The sequence below is a fragment of the Poeciliopsis prolifica genome, unplaced genomic scaffold (assembly GCF_027474105.1).
Source record: "Poeciliopsis prolifica strain line A6 unplaced genomic scaffold, Auburn_PproV2 SCAFFOLD008, whole genome shotgun sequence".
NCBI classification, from domain to species: Eukaryota; Metazoa; Chordata; class Actinopteri; order Cyprinodontiformes; family Poeciliidae; genus Poeciliopsis; species Poeciliopsis prolifica.
Genome location: NW_026562383.1, coordinates 12,497,176 through 12,519,134, shown reverse-complemented (window position 1 = coordinate 12,519,134; position 21,959 = coordinate 12,497,176). Strand labels below are relative to the sequence as shown.

At 37.2% G+C, this 21,959-nt stretch overlaps 1 protein-coding gene across 1 annotated transcript in view; it reads left to right on the top strand.

The window, feature by feature from the left end:
• The first annotated feature begins 14,310 nt into the window (after positions 1–14,310).
• The window catches only part of LOC129362024 (dipeptidyl aminopeptidase-like protein 6), a 96,736-nt gene continuing 89,087 nt past the window's right edge, over positions 14,311–21,959 (top strand). Inside the window, exons 1-2 of the mRNA XM_055033326.1 lie at positions 14,311–14,342; positions 14,524–14,600. Of these exons, the coding sequence (XP_054889301.1) occupies positions 14,544–14,600 (57 nt within the window). The 5' untranslated portion in view covers positions 14,311–14,342; positions 14,524–14,543. The remainder of the gene's footprint in view (positions 14,343–14,523; positions 14,601–21,959) is intronic.

The window sequence follows — 21,959 nt, the reverse complement described above, 5'->3', positions numbered from 1 at the left end:
AAGTGCTAATATATGCGGCACAGTGTTGACTTTTTGCGACAACTTGTTCTTCCACAGGTTGTACTCCTGCCTACATGACTTACTTTTAAACCTTAATCTAAACTTGCTTATGGATTTCCTTCATGGAGGCCAGATTTGTAGAGAGCAGGGACGATGCTTTTGATAACGGGTTCTCCCGCCTGGGTGTGATTCTCTTTCTTGTTTTGGATTACAGATCAGATTGTGCTCTGTGACATGTGCAAGACTTGGCATATGTGTATAAACACAAATGGTTGTACCTGATTTTATTTCGTGGTGTCACATTAAACAATGCTGAAAACATATCTCACCTTCCAGACTGTGGAAAAGTGTATCATTTTCCTTTGACGTCACTGTTATGATCTGCACTGTCTCACAAAGCCCACGGAAACACATTAAAATTTAAGGCTGCAATGTAAGAAAAGCAAATAATTTCAGGGGATGCGAGATGTTTTGCAATTATAAAAAGGCATATTATCAGGAAGATGAGTCATTAGCTAGATAGCAGAGCATTTTTGGTTTGAATTTGCGGAGCAGCACATTTAGTCTGACTGTCTGTGTTATTTACGTAGGAGGCTGAAGGACCCAATCCTGACTGAGACTTTGAGGCTAATTTTGATGTGTAATGAACTGAGAAAATGAGATACTGGTGCAAACTGCTCACAGAAGTCACCAATGACAAGATGAGGAAAGAAGTAGGGCTTCAGAGATGAAGTCTTAGCCTACTGTTATGCTTTTCCTCATCTTGAGAATTGCTCCTTCTTTCAAGTATTTACAGCTGAATTTCTCCCAAACAAACAAACAAAAACCTACCAGATCTCAGCATGAAATTATGAAGACATCACAGGCCACTGTCCTCTGGTGTAATGTGGAGATGTGGGCGTGATCATATTACAATATTCCTGGAAAAAAGGGTTAAGCCTAATAGGTTTCTTATCCAGAGGGGTTTATTTTGGGAACATCATCAAAAATATTAAATTTTGTGGATCAGGTTATTGATTTTTATTTTTATTTATTTATTTATTTTTTTGTACAAGCAAGTGCTGAATGTGGACTTAAAATTATTCAAACATAGAGAGGAAATGAAAAAAAAATGCTTAATTTAATGCTTAAAATAAAAACTTCTGATTTTGTGACTATTCCTCACTTGGTCTGGTTGACCTTACACTTCTCTCAAAGCACAAGGAAGATTTTTTTCTGTACTGATGAAGCACATGAAAATTAATCACTGCTCTACAAAAAAAATAAAAAATAAAAAGAAATTGAAGCTGAGGGGTTCTGATACTCTTCTGGCTTATACACAAGCTTTAAAGTAAGAAGTCTTCTGAGAGCAGTGATGAACAATTCTGTTGCCCATGGCTGGAAGAGCTAATTAGAATCTATTTATAATCATAGGGGAACATATCCAAAGAGTTAGGAGAGAATAGGGGACAGAGAATGAAAAGGGGGTGTAGAAATTTTCTAAGAAAATTTGTGCAAATGGTGGAACAGTGAAAGGTTCAGCGCAGGATGACCAGGTTTTAGTCAAGACTTTCCTTCTGGAGGAACAAAACGGCTGTTTACTACATTCAAGGTGTGGATTGTCCAGAAGGCTGTTTAGCTGATTTTAAAGGTATAATTTTCTGAAACGTTTCATGACATCTGAGGCTTGGTGTTATGCAATGATCTCATGGGACAACACAAAAAGAAAAAGCAAATCATGGGGGAAAAAAGTTTAAAAAAGAAAGCGAGGAAGCAAAGGGAACTATTTTTTGATTCATACTTTAGTACTAACATTTTGCAAAAAAAAAAAAAAGCAGTATATTTTAAACAAGAGAGGCTAGAAAGACTAATTTCCTCTTTTCTCTGAGTCTCTCTGGCTTAATTTTCCCTCAGCACTTTCATCATCAAAGATTCCTGTGAAGAATTGGCTCATCTTTTGGACTGCAAAAATACATCTAAGTTGCTGGCTCTCTGCTGGCTGCAGCTTATTGTTTATGCGGTGATGCAGTTAAGAACACAGACAGAGTTCACTGTGGCTCACCCATCATCTGCTTGTGAGCATTAAAAGTCTTGGAATCACAAGCAAACACCAAATGGTTTGGTGCTGTGTCTTGCAACAAGGATTTTCAAACTTTTGATAAGATCTTACAATCATTCCAAATTGTTTTATTCAGATTTTATGTGGTAGACCAACATATAGTAGTGATTGTAGTTATTTTGTGATGTCAATACTTGCAAGGCACCATATAGACAACAAGGCCACAAACACTGCCAGGTCTATATATTTATCACATAATTTGAACTGCACTGTATTGAATTAAAACTGCATTCGGATGTATTGCACTTGCATGAACTGGACAGGTTTCATTATGTTTTTCTGCATAGCTGGATATACATTGGACCTTTCTATCTTGTAAAAGTGTCTTTGAAATAAATTTGTCATAAACTGGTGCTTCCCAAACAAGCAGAACTAAACTGGAAACTATTCGAATCTACTCTGTTTTCACAGGACATTGATGAAACACCATGACATACGAAGCAGTAGTCTAGAAGAAAAACTGATTTAGGGTTACTATGACCAAATATTTTTTTTACACTTTCTATGTTCTTAAGACAACATGAAAAAAAATATTATTTTTTATATTAAACCACCCTATGACCTGTGTCCACTGTGGGTTCAAGACATTATACAGAAAGAAATGGGGTAAAGGGGTGATAGAAAAACCCCCAAAGAGCTACAGAGAACATAATTATACTTAAGGATAAAAATAGTTTTGACTAAAATAGTGCAGTGTTATTGGATGTGATGGGAAGAAACATCTACTCAGCTTTTAAATGGAGCATTCTGTCTATTAAACATGCTGCTGACCTGTAAAGCCTTTACTTCTGTCGCAGTGTAGAGCCACTGTGCCGTGCTCCAAGTTTTTATGTAAAAAGAACAGTAAGAAAAGCAATGAGCTCCCACACATGCATCCCCAAGAGGCCCTATTAAAGTCAAGGTTAAATCCCATTCTGCGCTGTCTCATACTTCAGACTAACACCCTCTCTGAAAGTTCTCTAATTTCAGGGATCCTTTGCGGCACTTGAAATCCTCAGAGACACACAGACATTGGTGTAATACCACTGGTGGTGTTCTTGCAATCCAAGGTGAGCTTTTTGCCCATTTTTGACTGCACAATACCCTCACAATGACCCACCATTGTTTTCTTGAGGAAAATAAAGTATTTCAGACTTTTTTTTAGCCTATTTCCTTTCATCTTTCAAAGTAGACTTTTTTTCATTTTGACAGAAAGAGGAAATCAATCTTCCTCTTTCTTTCCAGGGCTCCCATCTGAGAGTTCAGCAATGGCATCTTTTTTTTTTTTTTTGTTAAGATACATTTGTGGAAAAAAATAAAATAAGAGTCTTTGAGAGAAATGCCAAGTAGGAATGTCTTGACTTTCCGGAAAGTTTCATTTGTGACATTGCCCATTAAATGTTACGTTTTTGCAAATACATTTATCAGATGTATGAATCAATCAAATAATGCCTGTAATTTCTCAAATCTGATGCTATACTATAACGAAGATGAATTTCTGGAAAGCATGCTTTTAGTGTAATCCCAGTAGAGAAGGGAACTGGGCCGTGACAGAGCCGAAACCAATGCAGTTTTACCTGATTTACATAGGAAAATGAAATGAATGTGGGAAAGAAAATTGAGACGGGCTTTCTGGTATTATATAAGTCTGTAGATTTCAGAAGCTCTATATCAACCAAGGGGATGAATGCATAAATCTTAAAAAAAAAAAAAATCCCCATGTGGTTAGTCATTTGCAAATCTCAATGTGAAATTAAAATCTCCTGAATCTACATTAATGTTGTTGCTTCCAAAGCTACTGGCAATTCTAAAGTTTTGCCAAAGTGATTTCTAAGATAGCAGAAGACAGATTAGCAAAGTGAAAGGAAAATCATTCATTGGTCAAACAAGAACATTATGGAACTTTTTGGAGCAAATGGCACACATCACTCAGATTCCTGCATGACGGTGGCAGCACCGTGCAATGGGGATGTTTTCTTCAACAGAAGTATGGAAGCTGATTAGAGCTAAAGGGAAGATACAAAGTAGTCCTGCCATATACAGGCGTCATAAACTACATTTAGCCTCTGATGTTAAATTGCTAAAATGTGAGAAAGGCAACTTTTGCAAAAAGGCTAGATTTATCTTTTAAAAGTATCAGCTTTCTCATGCATTAAACCTGATGCTGATGAAGCTGATACACACTCTGTTTCCATAATGAACATGGAACCCTCTGCATTTGGATGTATGCATCCAAATGCTGAGGGTTTTTTCTTTACTTTTTTTACTTTTTTACTTTTTTTCTGACTGCTAATTAGAACCAATTAATGGAAGCTGTCGTGCACATTCCCTGTTTTGCTTTGTGTGACAGCAGAAGGAAAAGTTTTTTTTTTTTTTAATGAATAATCACATATCACAAGAAGAGAAGGTGGATTTATTTGTGTTATACAGCATGTTGTCCATGAAAATGAGACTGCAGAATCGCTGAATATTCACACAGTGCACTGCAAGTGTGATACTGAATACCAGACAGGAAGAATAGTTTGCTCATATTTCACCTTTCACACTGGTGTGTTGTGTGCTTACAAAGCAATGAGTTAAAGCGTCGGCTTGTTTTTAGAAGTGATTTCCAGACATTTATAATTCTCTCATTACCACTCTGAACAGGGCAATATGTCAGACACAATATTGCAGATTAATAACTGTTATCTTAGTTTTTTTTTTTTTTTTTTTTTTATAATAAAACTTGCCGAAGTTTTTCTGCATGACTCCGTGTTTATTATTATGCATATTGCTTGAACAGGACAAGCAGTTAATGGATTTAATTGTTGGAAAGAGAAAAGTGAAATGCTGCCACCAGGCACTTAGCAGAGTGGGAAGTTAAGGATGAAAGAACAATTTCTGTAATAATTTGCTCATCTGCTTATGAAGCATGCACTGTGTGAGAGACGGATGAGATATTCTACTAATAAATGTGCAACTCTGATTCATGCAGAACTAATAAATGTGATGACTTTCATGGATGACCAATTAGGTATGATTCCTCATTCTGGTGTCTATTTCTACTGGTCAGCGGTTGGAGGCAGGAGATACCCGGAACAGGTTTCCAGTCACTATATTACCTTGCAAACAGTAAAGAACTTTTTTACATGTATGTTCCTATGGGGAACCTAAAAATGCCACCACAGTTTATGTACTAATTTTATATTTTAAAAATATTTTAAAAACATTTTCATAAAATGTATTACGTCAGACAATCATCGCATTTGTTACCTGTAATGTTCAATTGTATGAAATTCTACGACAGGATCTATTTCATTGCATGTTCACTTGTCACCTGAAATATGTAAAATACAACAAATATTTACTCCAAGTGAGATCTATTTCATAACATTTACTTGTCACTTTTATCGTTTACTCTGAAATGTTTAATTACACGTTAAATGTTTAAAGATGGGCTCTTTCATCTGGTTTGCTTGTTCACATTAAAAGTTTACTGCAAAATGTGTGATTATATAATTCTTTACTATAATTACATAAAATGCTTATTTAAAAATATAATTTGTCATTACATATTTATGTTTATTATCTGAAACATTTTAGATATTATGACTTAAAATATGACTCATTTCATCACCTATTTAAATGCAACCTGAAGTGCTTGAATCAAATGTTTCATTAATGCTCACCACATTAAATTATTGAATGAGAAAAAACAGCCACTTCCAACTGTACATATATTTCAACACAAATGGTTCATGTTCCTCTTCAGAGTGTGCAGCCTTGCTGAGGTCCTCAACCTTCCCAACTTGCTCCTCTTCTATAGTCTCCGCTACTGTGGTAAATAATGAAAAGACAGCCTCTGTAACTTGCTATCCCACTTGTTGATCCACCCTGGTCTTGCTGTATTGCCTCTTCAATTGACGCGCATGTCAGTCTGATGTTGTAACATTTACCTCCCAGTGACCCACATTCAGCACTGGAACCCAGTCTGGATTGAGCTAATCCATTTCATACGACGGTTTGCCTTTAAGAGGACATATCAGAACACACATCAGTATTAATACTGTAAATTATAACAGTAGAAAACTTAAATAGTTTACTTCACAATCGTGGAATAACCCAAATGTCCACTGTCAAAACTCGGACTATGCTACATGAAAAATAGAAGCCCGACCTAAACAAGGTTTACCCTCTTAGATGAACTCAACATAAACTTAACATGAGTACAGCCGGACAAAATCATAGCAAAAAATTATGACACAACACCAACAAAGCGAACTTAAACACTCACCAGAATGGACATGTCAAAAAGGCCTAAAAACAAAAATATTTTATAAATTATGAAGTTGTTTTGCTCAGACCCAATCGGTTGCCCTTTCAGGCTCAGTTTCTGGTTGCAGACAGCTCTTCAAGTACAAAAATTACATCATCCTTTCTCCAACAAGATGAAAGCTTCACAGGCGTTGGGATATTGGGTGGTAATTTTCACTGTTGTCCATTTCTGCCTACATTTGTCTTTTACAGTCTGATAAACGCTCTAAAATATTATTTTTAAGGGACATAAAATGATATAATGAAATAGGAATAAAGTTTGAAAATCCTTAATGTGTTTTTATCATATGGGTAACATTTTAACATATCTCTAAAAGAAGTGGTAACCAAATCTCTTTTGGTATATTTAGTTCAGTTTTATTATTTAAACTGTCTATTAAACCTAGAATGAGTCCCAGATTAAGTTATTCCAAAAGGGCATAAGACTATCTAACTTAATGCTGGGTGTCCAAAACCATTCTTTTAGATAGAAAAAGTACATTTACATTTTTATATATTGCTAAAAGGTAAAACAACAACAACAACAACAACAACAAAAACTTATCTGTGCAAATCAGTCGTGCTCATCTTCAAAATAAATAAAAACAAGCTTTGAATCGATAATTTAGCTCAACATTATATGTGAAGTTCTAATTTTTTTTAAATTCTCATAATGATAAATATGATTTTGAACAACCCAGGGAACAAAACAAGGAATAAATAAGTGGGTGAAAACTATTTCGAATTCTAGTGTGAAGCTGAATGTGAGGCTGCTGAATAAGTCATGCAAACCCAGAGTCCATTATGGGATTGCCAGAATTCTTTTTGCTGGCTTGCAAGGGATCACTTCAAAGTTTGATAAGGCAGGTGATGAGACTGAGGCAACACACATCGAAGGAAAGTTTTTCTAGTTTTTCTCTTTTTTTTTCTACTTGAGGGTAACAAAAAGTGAAGTAACAATCTTTTATGGAATTCTATATTTATTGACCTGATGTGCCGACTGACGCACACGCCTTGCACACGTGCACGCACGCACACCTACTTTTATACATATATGTATATATTGTATACAGCTATAATCATCCAGTCAAAAAATGATGAGGAACCATCGGGGTTTGAGTTTTCAAGATCTCTGGGAGGAAGAAGAAAACTTCTGTTTGGTGAATCGCTGAATTTGATAAATTATGAATTGAGGTTTAACAAAAAGCAATGCTTTAGGTCTCTTCTGAGCCTCAAATAAACAGGTCAGGAAATGCGTGGATTTTCATTTTGGGGGGAGTATATGGGATGTAATCTGTTCATATTAAAAAGAAGACATAATGACATGTTTGCTGCCCCATAGCATCTTCTCTGTTTTTACCAATGTTAAATTGTTTGCTTTTTATTTTGCTGCACTGGTAGCACGCAACCTAATGTCTTGAGACTCCCTTTGTTTGATTTTTCATTTCAAAATGCACCAAAGTTCCCTGGAAGTCAGATAAATACACAACAGTATTTTGTCAGTGTTTGGTTTAGATTGAGCAAGCATCAAGTAGTTTTCTCATATAGATGAAAGCAATGCAATTAAACAAATGTTAATTTCAATCTGGAGACTCACACAGAGAAAAAATAGCAGTTAGAACATTTATTGGTGCAAAGATCTTTGGCGCTTGGACCCGGCAGAAGACGTGTGTGCTGAGGTTCATCCTGAGGGGGAGATTTGCTCGGGCAAAGGGTAGTCTTCTGCCCGCAAGTCCAAATACCGGTGGTGGAGTGGAGCCTGAAGATGGAGGAGTGCAGAGGGAGTCATCTGGATGAAGGTGGAGATGGGGAGGAGGCGGGTCGAAATATGGCTGATGAGCAGGTAGACCCGAGGTGCTTGACCTTTTTGAAGGATTCCTTGAACGATGATTGACTGGAGCGGCTCGGCGCGGCGGTCAGATCCTGGTTGGCTGCGGCGGAGGCGTGGTGATTGTAAGATGTGGATTAGCTGGGAAGAGTCTCGAAGCTTGAATTTTCGCCAAGGCTAAATTTCTTGGGAGAGAAGCCTTTCTCATTGTTTTGTCCTCCAATAAAATTGGCTGATATTAAAAGAAACAACCAAACCTGCATGGATGCATTAGGTAATGTATTTTGATTAAAGTATATGTACTTCTGGTCCACTGTAAAGCATGGCCAAATACTGTAGATTCATAAGGGGAATATGCTACATCAGCTAATTGCAATGAATAAAACAAGAAATAAAAATGAGACAATTTTATGTATCCTCGTAAACATTTGACAATTTCTCATGTTTGCCCTTTCCATGCGACTTACAGCAAACTCAGTATGGATGTTTGCTCTGCAATGAAATATTCATAAACACAATACCAATTATTCCCAAATATCATTAATCATAAGCCACAAATCACCTCAACTTCAAAGCTAAATAACTGGCTTTTCAGAGTGTAGTTAGATTTACAAAAGTAAAGCAGCAAAGAATCCACAGTCTCTCCTCACATTCATAATGATGAATGGCTCACTCTCATTTCATCAAAACAACAAAGCACCCAGAAACAAAAGGTGTTGATAGTGAATAATTGTCCTGAGTTGGAAGATGTAGACCTTTGTATGTGTAGAGCATTCCTGTCAACATGAGCTATTTTGTTCACTTTACCCTTTATAATTCCACTCCTTAAAGTGAAGTCAATGCACTGCCAAGGTGATGCATGAAATGGGTGTCCACAAAATAATGAGATGGAACTATGTCAGAGTGTGACTTAGCTTTGTGAGGTGACCTGATTGGAGGAGAGATGACATCTTAGCCTCCTGATGCCTGTAATGGGCATCAGGTCTTACCGCCATACCAATATTACCCCGAGAATTCAACTTATTCAAGAAGGTATAATAATACTCAGAACAACATCTACAGCACTGTAGGCCTCACTTGTCCCAGTAAAGGTCAGTGCTCTACAATATGATTCAACAATAAGAAATGGCCTGGGCAAAACTGGCATCCGTGAGAAATTGAGCAAATAATGTGTCAAAATTAGTCCCCAGAATGAACATTTTTGAATCCAATTTTACTCAGTTGTAACAAAATTGCTTTTACATAGACTTGCAAGTTTGAACAGATTTACTTCCTATAATAAAGTTTGTATTTACTTATGTTATCTCTGTGTGATATTAATTGTAGTTTGGTGATCAGGAGAATTTTAGTGTCACAAAAAAAGCAAAAACTGAAGAAATCTCTGAGGGAGAAAATACTTTTCACAGCACTTTAGTGAAGCTGACAGGATTGCAACTCAGATGAGAAAACTGAGAGATATAGCCATTAAATATGAAGCTTTCATGACAGCCACTCTCGATGTGTGTACTTTCTTCATGTTATTTGGTCTGTTTTTAAGTGCTAAGCATAATCATTTGAGCCCACACAAATCAGATCTCTTCCAGGCTTATTTTGGGTCCTATTCATCTCCTCTCATCCATGAGTGGATAAATTCTATAACAGAGCATGACAGCATGTACAATATTGAATTGTTGGCTCATTTTAAAGATTAATCCAGACCTATCTGTTCCTTGTGGCAATGTAAAGCAACACAACCACACAATGACACAATTTATACCCCAATCACAGTCACTGAGAATTCCTGACTGTGGAGGGAAGTTGTCATCATTTCTGTGGGGTTATTGCATCTGTGAAAGTTTAGACAAAACTTTATAAAGACATTTAGCTGATTGGCAACAAAAGCAAATGCAAATAAGCATCTTTATTCAACAGTGGCACATAAGCGCTTCCACATAATAAAAGAGAAATGTTTCCTTCTCTGGTCTGTGCCTGATAAGTAAACTCTGCCGACACCCATGTCCAGATCCATTCTGCAATAAATGGCTTAGCAGAAGAGGTTTCACTACCTGCAGAAAGGATATTTCAGTTCTTATTACACTAATGCACTGCAGTATCTTGAAAGGCTTCCACATAAAGAGCCACATTATTTCCTTAGAAATCCAGGACATATAGTCTTGTAAAGATGCTCTGTAATTACCAATTGGTTGTCAGTGATAAACAGGAGCTCTGTGGAGATGTGCAGCTGAAAGACGATAGGGCAGGAAGTCTACACGTTACTCTTGACCACAGGCTTGGATTAAATTGCAGGAAGATCGGAGACTTGGCCCTGAAAACTGATGCAGGCCGTGGGTCAATGTGGGATCATTTCTGGTGTGTTGGTTTACGTGTTGTATTTGGTTTCACATATTTAAAGAAAGTCTTGATTTAGAGTTTGTAGGAGAAAAAAATCTATAGAATCCATATATTAGCCAGGACCTGGAAATCAGTTGTCATGTTTGTTCCCTCTGTGGACTGAATGAATATGAATGAATTATCCCCAGCTATGCAATTTAACGGAAATAAAAGTAATTGAAAAATTTAATTAAATGTCTAATTATGAAATTAATCTATTAACAAGTAATTGAATTCACCTGAGAACCCTGAAGATGCCAATGCTATTTCTGTTTCACATGTTGCTTTGTACAATTTACAATAGTTTTTGATAAAGACTATTGTAGTTAAAGACTATTGTTGATAAATACTATTTTGTAGTTAAAAGATTGAGGACCCGGGCTGACATGAGGTACTGACATCAAACTTTATGGCTGCTATGGCACGCCAGCAGGTGACAGAATATGTCTTTTATAGATTGATGGTACTTGTGGCTTAACTCAGAGACAAGAAAGAAGACATTCAGATATGCTGAGGTTTTTTTTTTTTTGTTATGCCCTGGTCAGCTCAGTAGCTACCACTGACCCCTGCAGTACTCCATCCTGGAGAAAACTGAATTCACACACAACATGCCAAGAACTTCATTTGACAGTATTGTTATTGAACTCAGAAATTGTAGTCTGACCTTCATATTCTTCATGTTTTTCTTAGTGAGATGATCTTTATACCCTTGAAACATGGCGCACTTGAAGGTGGAGACTGTGAATTAATATATGGTGGTTGATGATTAAGTTGGATTGAAATCAATCTATTTATCTTAATTTCCAGAAACCAAACATTGTTGTCTTCTTGTGCAGCACTTTTATCCATTTTTATAATTTTTTTGCAGTTACTATGAAAAAACTGAGCTTTGACTTTCGAATTGAGAAAAGGAATTAATTGATGGGTGAAAATAAGACAGTTTTCACTCGACCTTTAAAGATAATGTGTATTAACTGTCCAGAAGCTCTTCTCAAAATGGATCCTTGGAAAGTGACTCACTTGTTAAAGTGCTTTTCTCCAAGCATTACAGACATTACATGACCCGTGCGTCAACAGCCAGGAACGCTAAGTACTTCCAGGTAAAAATGTGGGAGTGAAAATGAAAGTTAAGGACACTGGCATGATGCTGGGTCGTTCCCTTTATTAGCCATTATGTTGAGATGTTTTTTTTTTTTTTTTAACCAATGCTATGGATTTGTCCAGTTGTTAAAGTCTTTGACAAGACAGGGCCTGGTTTTTCACATTTGTATTTTTTGTTCTCTAGATGTTAACAATAAGGCATCAAGTTCATTAAGTCAAACATTTTGAAGCAAAACCTTCTCTGCTGGCCCAATGGTTCCTGTGGTCAGTGTTGCTGGTATTTTAATGAGAAAACGGGAAGACCCACAGGGAAAGAAATTGGATTTTCAGCAAGGGTTTAGTGGTTTATTTCCTGTTGGCACTTTAAAATTGAAGCTGGAATAAATAACTCGCATTTAGGAGAAAGGCATTCTGATTGCAAAAATAATATTGGTAGCACCTGGATTTTTGATTTATTAATGTTAAAACTGCAGCAATTTAAAACATTTCTTCAAATCTCATTTGAGCTGGCAAATGAAAAAAATCTGCTTTCATGTGCACTTCATAAAAGCAAGTACTGTACTTAGTCTCAGGTAATTTAAGGTCTTTTGCAGACACTGAGCTATGATCTAATATATGCAGCAGAAGAGTTCAGTGATGATTTTAATCAGAACTCGGTGGGTATCATCTACTTTCAGTTGCACTTGTCAGAAAAGCAAATTACGCACATGTGTCAGTAGACATAGCTTAGAATAAGTTTCCCACGAGTAATCCAAAAATGTGTATTCATTGACATGTTGATCAAACTGCAAAAACAAAGTCATAAACAAGAGCAAGAGTAAAAGACATGACATTTGTTATGCAGATATACCTGCTTCTGCCTCTTCCATCTGAACTCCCAATTTATTTGTGTTCTGTGTGATTCAATTCCTGGTCTGAAACCTCTACTCCACTTGAGCATTTCCACTACTCTATAACAACTGTAATTGGTCTCCTGTGGCTTCAGAAAACCCTTCCCAGTTCTTCCATTAACACCGCCACAGTGATGCCTGGCTGCTGTCCATGGTGCTGATCTGTAATGCTTTCATGTTACCAAGTTCACCATCTCATATGTCACACACATTTTGATACATTCAGCCATAACATTTATGATTTTTTTTCCTATCATAAAAGTTTAACAGAAAAAGCATATATTTAAATGCAAATGAAAATATAAGTTTTTATATTTTATAATGCTCACATAATGCTCACATAAATACTTGTGAGCATTTATGTATGCTCACAAGTTCCTGAAGTGGTTCCTGCTTTTTAATCCAATCTTGAGGTGTTAAGATGTATCAGTGCACTTTATGTTGTAGCAATAATATAATTTAACCGGATGGATCATGTGTTTCATGAATTCTACTGAGATATTCTTCAATTACAGCACAGATCGCTCAGTGTATGATAGAAAAGTTGCAAAAGTTTGCATATTGTTGTGAACATCTGTGTGTGAAAAAAAAATCAGGTCTTAATATCTGTCACATTTTTCTAGGACAGGTAAAGAGATGTGCTTTATTTCATGTAACAATCTGTCTGTTATGTCTTTCATCTTTAAAATCTTCATCCCAGGATAATTAGTATTTGGAGAAAACGTCACTTTTCTTCCTTCAGCTTAGCTGAATTCACTGACTTTACTCTCAGCAAGTACCTCTTCTGCATCCTCTATCTCATTAACCACGGTGGGGGGTAAAGGTGACACGGTTTTGTCTTTAATCACTAGCCACGACGAAAAGCTGCTAATTACCTGCTAAACGTGGGAGTCACTGTAAAATAAAGGCAGAGGGTTAACGCTCTGCACACAGAGACGGGTACTTTTTATCCAGCTCTAAACGGTTACAGAGACATTTAAGTTACTAACATGAGTATTTGCTTTCACCACATATATCTGTGTAGGTATGTAGGTTAGATCACCTAGAAGTTGTATAAAACTCCCCAGAAAAATCTGACAAAATTTTCTGACATATTCTTGACCAATTTATGTAGAGGAGCTCAGGCTCATTATTATAAAATAGTCCTGTCAGCTATAAAAAAAAAAAAACACAAACAACAACCACAACCAAAATACTTGCCCAATGAGCCAAAAAGAGAGTAGTTCAGGCATCATGCTTATCAGGGGTTGAGTGGAGTGGAGACAAATTCACCCAGTCTAGAAAGTGAACATTGTTGGCTACTTATGCTACATGTAACTGATTTCTATCAGAAATAGAATGTCGGAAAAGCATCAAGCCTTGTGAAAAATGTGATTACATACCAACTAACAGAAGAGTTTATGACTGCAGCTGCCACCATGTTTCAAACGCACAGCAGCTACATTAGATTCTCAGATAAGGTTGGTGAGAAAATTCATCCCCACCTGAAATTCAGGCTTCAGGAGCTTTTATTGATTATTTGTAATTTTTTTTTTCCTTCTCGGAAATCTTTACTTGCCAGTGGGAACTGTTGCGTGACGCTCTCCCTTTGCGCAGGCACAAAACGCGCACAGCTACCTGGAATGAGTTTGCGCACACTTTGATTCGTCATTGGACAGCACTTTGGGAACCAAAAAAAAAAAAAAACGTTGCTACAGGTGGGTGGTACATCGCTCATAGTTGGACTCCTGTCACTGGTAGGCGGATGTTGCTATCCTTCTTTCCCGTGTGCCTCAGTGTGCAGGTTTGTTTTCCTTTTCACAGACGAAAAGCCACCGTGTTTCACTGGCTTTGTGACCGCAGGCGTGTTTTTTTTTTCTTTTATTTTTTTTACGCGAGCCACTGATAAGAACAGAATGCGAAAGAGAGATCGGAGTCCGAGGTGATCATTCAGGCGACTTGTGCTGATTGTTTTTCTCCTGCAGACGGGGCTTCGGATAGGACCATGAACTCATCAGCAGGCGCGGGAAACTACCGCAGGGGATCCCCCAAAGGAGACGCGGTAAGATGCATATCAATTTAGCTGGAAATGAATTTGCATGCATTGATCTAAGATCCACTATATGACAAAAAAAAAAAAAGAAGAAAAAAGTGCAGCATCTCATCTCCAGTGAAAGAGGATGATCAGAGTCTGATCATCAAACTGCAGAAATGCAGCGTTGACACAGTTTTGTTCTGAAAAGACTGTATGAGATTTTCTGAGAGGAATGAAGGAGTAAAAAAGATTGTTTTTCTTTGCTGAAACTTTTTGGTTCTGATTCAGCAGGAAAAAAGCTCTGTGACTGGACGTGTGGAACAATCGTTGTCCTGTGCAACGTTTTCAAAGATATGCAACCAAAATCTCAAATCGCAGCTTTACTTTTAATTGATGACAATGTTTGTGAATGATGGGGATTTTCAAAATTGTGCAGCTCTACACCTCAACGGAGCAGTGTGCTTCTTTTTATATCTCTTCCTTTTCTTTTGACCCAGCATAAAACATAACAAATGAACAAATGGGAGAAACAATCTTTCCCCCTCCCTCTCGTGTTTCCAGGAATGGTTCAGCAAAGCTCTCCTATAATGTCATTTCCAACTGACAAAATGGAAGGTAACTCATATTACACAGAAGTCACATCGATTGTCATTTCAAAAGGGGCAAAATATGCTGACACATGAAATCAGGTTTCTTTGTAATGATACTCTGAGGAATCTTCATGACAATTTTGTCTGGTTGTCACTGCAAGGAAAATGCATCAGATGTTATGGAGACAATAACAATGTTGCAAGGGTTGTTTTAAGTTGATTCTTTTTAAAGTTATATCAATATATATTTACTATTTTAATTAATTTACCAATAGAACAGAGCAGGCAAATGATTGTTTTTCCAGTTAGTTCATTATGACACGTATTTTTCCTTTAAGTTGTGTGTTTGAGGTTCTTTTGTGGCTTTAAGAGTCTCTTAGTGCCAAACTGTCTTTACAAAGTGTAGATGTTAAAGGACTCTTTGAAGAACAGCTCAAGTTAGAGTTAGGCTGCCCTCTGCTGGAGAGACCACGCCGTTATCAGGCTTTCCTGCTCGCTGCACAAACCAGATTGATTCAAACATATTTTACCACTTTCAGAAGAAACTCCGCCCTCGCACCTCTATCTGGTCACACCACTCACAGCTTAATGCCACTAAAGCCCTGACTTCTGGAGTTTCTGAGACCAATTTTAGCCTTCAAAGATACCTCTGAATATTCTTCCATAATCTCCTGTCAATTTGCATAGAAAAAAAAATGTCATTAAGTGTGACTGGGATTTCTGGACAGCTCAGCCATCTCTCAGGACAGAACAGCTTTTGGAATAAGTGTTTGAATATATTTCTTAAATTTGTTACACATCATTTAGTTGGGTTTCTTTGTAGAGAAAGATAAGGAGAAAAAGATAGCTCCTTTTTTTTTTTTTTTACAAAGACTATTATTATTAGCTTATATAAAATACACCCACATTCATTTCCTTTGGCTTTTTTCCGCTTTTATTTCCTCTTGTTTCTTACATGATAAAATTAAACTGACAGTAATGCTGCTGCTCGGAACAAAATCAGATTTCATTACTTAATCTGTTTCAAGTTATTTGCTATACAAGTAATTTATTATCTATAATTAATTATCAAAGGATGAATATCAAGCTTCAACTGAAAAGTTTTTCATTTTGGAACTTAAGAAGTCCAATAAAGATAAATGCATGAACACATTTAAAACACAGCGTGGATTTGATAAAAAGCCAGTGGGATCTTCCAAAAGACATAAAAACTGAACAAACAGTGTGTGGAAAAAAGCATCTTCTTAATATTTAATGCAAAAGAATCCACTGGCAAGTTATTCCAGAAAACAGCAGATATTAACCGGTGTATCGTCAGTCAGGGTTCTTGCTGGCTTAGAGGTGACCCATAAGCAGCTGCCATTCGCTGCATGTCTTCCTCCTTTCTCCTTCCTGTTTCCTTTCTACATACTTTTCAATAAAGGCCACTAGATCAAGAAAGTCTTAAATAAAAACTGTAGATAATTGATTTGATCAAACTTATATTCAGTCTCACTCTTAATCATTTAGTGTATACATGTCGAAGTGGCCTGGCTGAGACACAGCAACATCGCTGCCTATGGATGTGAATATTTTCAGTTTGAACTCATTTATTTTTACTTCCACCATTGATGATTTATGTGGTCTTTTACAAACTCACTTTCATATGAATTTTTTTCTATTACAGGTCGAGGAATTATTGCTCACAAGATGTGTTTGCTATTAAAACTTATAAACCTTCAGTTTAAGGTTTTTAAGGTCATTGTTAGCTGTTTTTGGATGAGATCTTGCTGAAATGATTGGCTTTGTTTTGGATCTTCTAAACTAAATATTTTGCAGTGTTATTTCTGAGCTGCCAGTCTTGCTGGATGGAGGACAACTTGACATTTTAAATGGCAGCGGGATTCCACGGGGATTTTCACTGGTTACATTTATTAAGAGGCATGAGTCTGGAGGCGAAGCTGGTTCTGTTTTACTGTCTTGTAGTCAGGCACAAATGCCTTGCAGCTCACATCTTTATGAGAACATCTATGGTTTTGCTCATACTTTGTAGCAAAACTCCACCCAACTCTGGCGTTGGTCATTTTTGCATTAGGGGGACAAAAAAAGAAACCTTGACCAGAAGTTTAGTTTTTAGTTTTCAGTCAGCTTGTATCAAGTCAAGAGTGGCTCAAGGACTCAAGAGCTCTGAGCTTCTCTGGGTTGGAGCTACACTGACAGGTTTTGTATGCAGCAGTGTTCATACCAACGAACAGCCTTTCCAAAGCTTTCAACATTCATCAGGTGAGTCTTCAGTTCTTCTGCATTGAACCAATGCAATTTGAATTTTTGTATTGCTTTTCAGCAGTATAGTATCCATTACAGAATGACTCCTCTTTCCTCAAGTGCACGTAAACACAGCGCTTACTTCGATACCATCTGCCTATTCTGCCCAATGACTGCAATGAAAGTGATAATGCAGCCGCGAAAAATAGCACATTGTTCAATGAAATGAAATTTGTAGACAGAGAAACAATCAGGGATGCATGGCAGAAAGGGACAACACCACTCAACAGCAGTCATTTGTCACTACTAACTGCAATGCTGCGTTTTGGCTCCTTGGGGAAGCTCTGGCACAGATGAGAGCCTTGTTTACAAAAACCTTCCAGGTTCTGCATCTCCTGGTTACCCTCTGGCACCTAAGGCTTTCAATCCCAGACCCCATCATGCTCCTGCATTGATCCCGGGGGTGAAGGTCTTCTTCTGTCCCTGTCACTTGTGACAGATGACCAGATAGTTGCTCATTTTGAAAGGGGTTGTGGGATTTGGGGGAGAGGGGGGCAATTGCATCTGGATGATCCAAACACAGCAGAGGCTGATAAGCATGCACACTTCGACTCATTCCTATTCTGACAAATGTCGATGTGTTTTCTATTCATATCTTTGCACCACTGCCCTGCCCTGAGCTGGAGCTGGAGAGCATACTAAATAGAGCAGCATCTTTGGGTGGAGTTTTGGCTGCATGGAGCTTTTGATTCGATTAGCAAGGGAAGGGCACACCAGTTTGCCTGAAGGTCAAGACTGGACCAGGGCTGAGGACATATTGGAGTGTTCTGAAGCTAAAATGTAAACTCGGCACAAATTGTGCACTCAAAATTGACAACAGCATACACAGGGGAACGACATTTACATTTCTGAATAGCTTGCTTTTTTAAAGTCATCTTAAAGATTATTGGTGTTTAAGTGTCTTTGAAGGACTAAACTGGGAGGTTCAGGTATTTCACTGACAAAAAGCTGCTATTATAACCACAAAGTTTAACATATTTTACTTTGCTTCTGTGAAATGTGGTTGATCAAGACAACATTTTACATATTTGTGAAATAAAACAAGCTTTAAGTCTTTAAGATTTGCACACGTATTATCACATGGATTTAATTATGCTTTGATCTAACCATTCTATTGTGTCTGGCTGTCTCTAAGGTCTTCGGTCGGGCTGAAAGATGAACCTCCGCCTGAGTCTTAATTCTTTTGCAGCCTCTAAAAGGCTTTCTTCCAGGAATGTTCTGTTTCATTCACTTTAACAATCATTCTGACAAGCTTGCCTGTCCCTTTTAAAGAAGCAATACTCACACAGCTTGATGAAAACACCACAATGTTTGCCATAGAGATTACGTTTAGGGTAATGTGCAACGTTAACTTTGTGTCACACTTTTTCTTGTAGGCTTCAGCTCAGATGATTAAGAAAATAAAGGCTGGATGGCCTTTAATACTTTCCTTGCACATCTTTTCTGTTTAGGCTGACTGTCATGTCTTTGGTTTGAACATGCGCTGTTTTAATTCCATTTTCAGATCAAGGTTTGAACAATAAATCATGAGGTGTTCACAGCTGTGATTGTTGCTTTAGAGCCTAAAAATGAAGAATTTCCATAACTTTATTATAATCTGTCTGGTGTATTCCTCAGTCTTTGTGATGCTGTTTCATCGCTAATGTTGTAAATTACTAACTGAGATCAAATGATGCACATGTGGACTCCTTAAACTAATTAAATGCACGGAACCAACAGCAGATAAAATAAGTATTGATCAGTTAAACACTTTTCTCATTTTACATATTCCCAATGAATCTGTCGATATACAATTCACATCAAATATTGGAAACAATTCAAGTTATCCACAAATCCAAGGACATCAAATGAAATTAATCCTCAAATGAAGTTATCTGTTCAAAAATGTGCACAGTTGATAAGTATTGAACAAATGAAGAAAGTAATAAGCAACGTTTAAAGAAAATGGAATAGAAAGTAACTTGCTTTATGCAAATCAGTATCAGCTGGTTTAATATTAAATGATGCACCTCAAAAGGGTTTCTCATTACCAACAAGCTGCAGATTGGCGTGATTGTTGAAAAATTAAAGAGACCTTCACAAAAAAGTCTGTCAACCTCAAAAAATGCCAATGTCAATGATAACAGCTGCGTTTCTAGACCTCTGACTGTTCCAGGGAATGCATTTTGAAAGAACATACTTTCACCAGAAATCAGACACCCCACGTATCTTTACTAACAGAGGACTAAAAATAATCATTAAAAAAGTTGAAGTAGCTTCTGAAAGACCTTGAAATAGCTTGCTACCTTCCCATTGAAACAGCTGGTAATACTCTTAACCACAACGGTCTCTTTGCACAATCACAGCATAAGACCTGCTGAAGAAAAAGGCTGTTAAAGGCTGTTTACAGTTTGCTGCGGAACAATGAAAAAAGCTGTGAAGTACTGGAAGGAAATTAGTTTGGTTAGATGAAGCTCTATAAGTTATCAAGGCTTTCCACAGAGTATTTTATACATTTTCCACAAAATTTGTATTTGAAACTGACAGTTTCCTCTATTTTATGCTCTGCTTTGTGTTGGTAAATCATCAATAAAAGAAACTGTTGTTTGATTTTAAAATATTAAAATGCAAAAAAGTTCAAATGTATATGGATCATTTATGATGCTTTCCTTCAGTTAAATGCATCAGTTATGCCAAAGATATCAGTGTGCAGCAAATGCTTTGTAGAGAAAAAACAAGAACTGTCCTAAAAGGAGTGAAAAAGCATCCAGACTCTAAAAAGCGTTCCAAGACGGTGAGAGTTTGACTCTTTTAAGTGCTACCTTTTCGGCGAGGTGTGTTAATAAAAATGGAAAGCAAGAATATTTTGAATCTCTAAGTGGGTATAGAGACAGATTTCTTCCCCACGCATATAAGAATTTTTAAGTGACAGTAACTTCTAAAATGCTTTGACAGCAGCTCACACTGTGAGAATCAGGCTAAGGAGAAGGACTGCCGGTGATGACGTGAGGGGCAAAAACAAACAAACATGAGGGAACCCAGGCTGTGAATTGTTAATGTTCTGTCAGCATGATAAAATGGCCCGTCACCTCCATGATTTGGAGCAATAACCGCGCTGACCTTTTACACTAATTGCAATTAAAGTGACTTACTGTGAGCCGGCGATATTCATAATCATGGAAGTGTGTGTCAGGGCCGTTAATGTGGCAAAAATGAATAAAGAGGATGACCAAAGCAGAGCTTGTTTAAAAGGCCTCGGGAGGGAACGCGGCGGCATAAAATCAGCTTGTTACCAGCGGTGGCTCTAAGTATAACCACCATGTCCTGTATGAACTCGAAGACTTTATTATTCCCCGTACAGGCAACTGGGCAATTACTCTTTGTGATGAGAACCTAATGTCTTGTGGTGTGCATGCAAATAAGAACTTCAGCTCATCTTTATCTTGTCTTTACATGACAGACTTTTTTTTTTCTTTTACAGAGAAAAAGAAAAGCGCAGCTGTTGCTCGTTCTATTTTTTTATTGTCTTATGTTCTGTGATTATACGGCCTATCTGTAAATATGCAGGGTTATTTATCAGCCGTAGCTGCTGTTGAGTGATTGTTGTAGGTGTTGGAATCAAGCACGTAAAATATGAACCCATCAGCCATTAGAGATAAACTGCTGCAGCTGCGGGAGGGAGATTCCTGCTATAAGTGGGCCCATGAGCCACGGTGGAAAAGAGATTTCGCTGACTTTTTATATAAAAGTATTTATGAGGTGCTGTGAAACCCCAAGCCAGTTAAGGGTATAAAACATGCCGCTGTCCGTGAAATAAAAAAAAAGTTTGGTGCCTCAAACTTCATTGTAATTCACTTTTTTACTGAGTGAATGTGAAGGTCATGCTGAAAGAGTGAACATTTTTGCTCATGGCCATAAAATGATACAACTTCTCAGCTAGGAGTGTTTAAATCCAGGTTGCAATATGCAAGGACTTGTTCTAGGTTTATTAAACATGCAAGCAAATTGTTAAATTACACCATCAGTCTGAGGAGAGATTTGGTTTCTGAGTCCATTTCTGCTGAGAATGAAGGAGAGTGTGGGAAGCTTTGTGATTCGCCCATTTTTAAATCCATATTTTGAAGGGCAAAACGTCACATTTCAAACTCATAAAGCCAGATTTTGAAACAATGTAACATAAACAAGTTAATCATTGTTTTCAAACCAGATAAGTTATTCTAACTCCACGCTTTTAACAAGAAAATAAATATTCTATGGCCACATCCATGTAGTGTCTGATGTACTAGAGTTGTGCACAGGACACGGTTTTCTTATGAGAAAATACATTTTAATGTGAATATTTGTTACCCACATTAATGTGTGTGACTGTTCACGTTTTAGTCTTTAGCTTTTGTGGGGTTTTTCTTTGGTTTATGAATGTCACTATATTGCTTCAGAGAAGCACTTTGTTGCCTTTAGTTGAGAAAAAATGTGATGTCAATAGATTTGACTTACTTTTGTTTGTCAACTTACT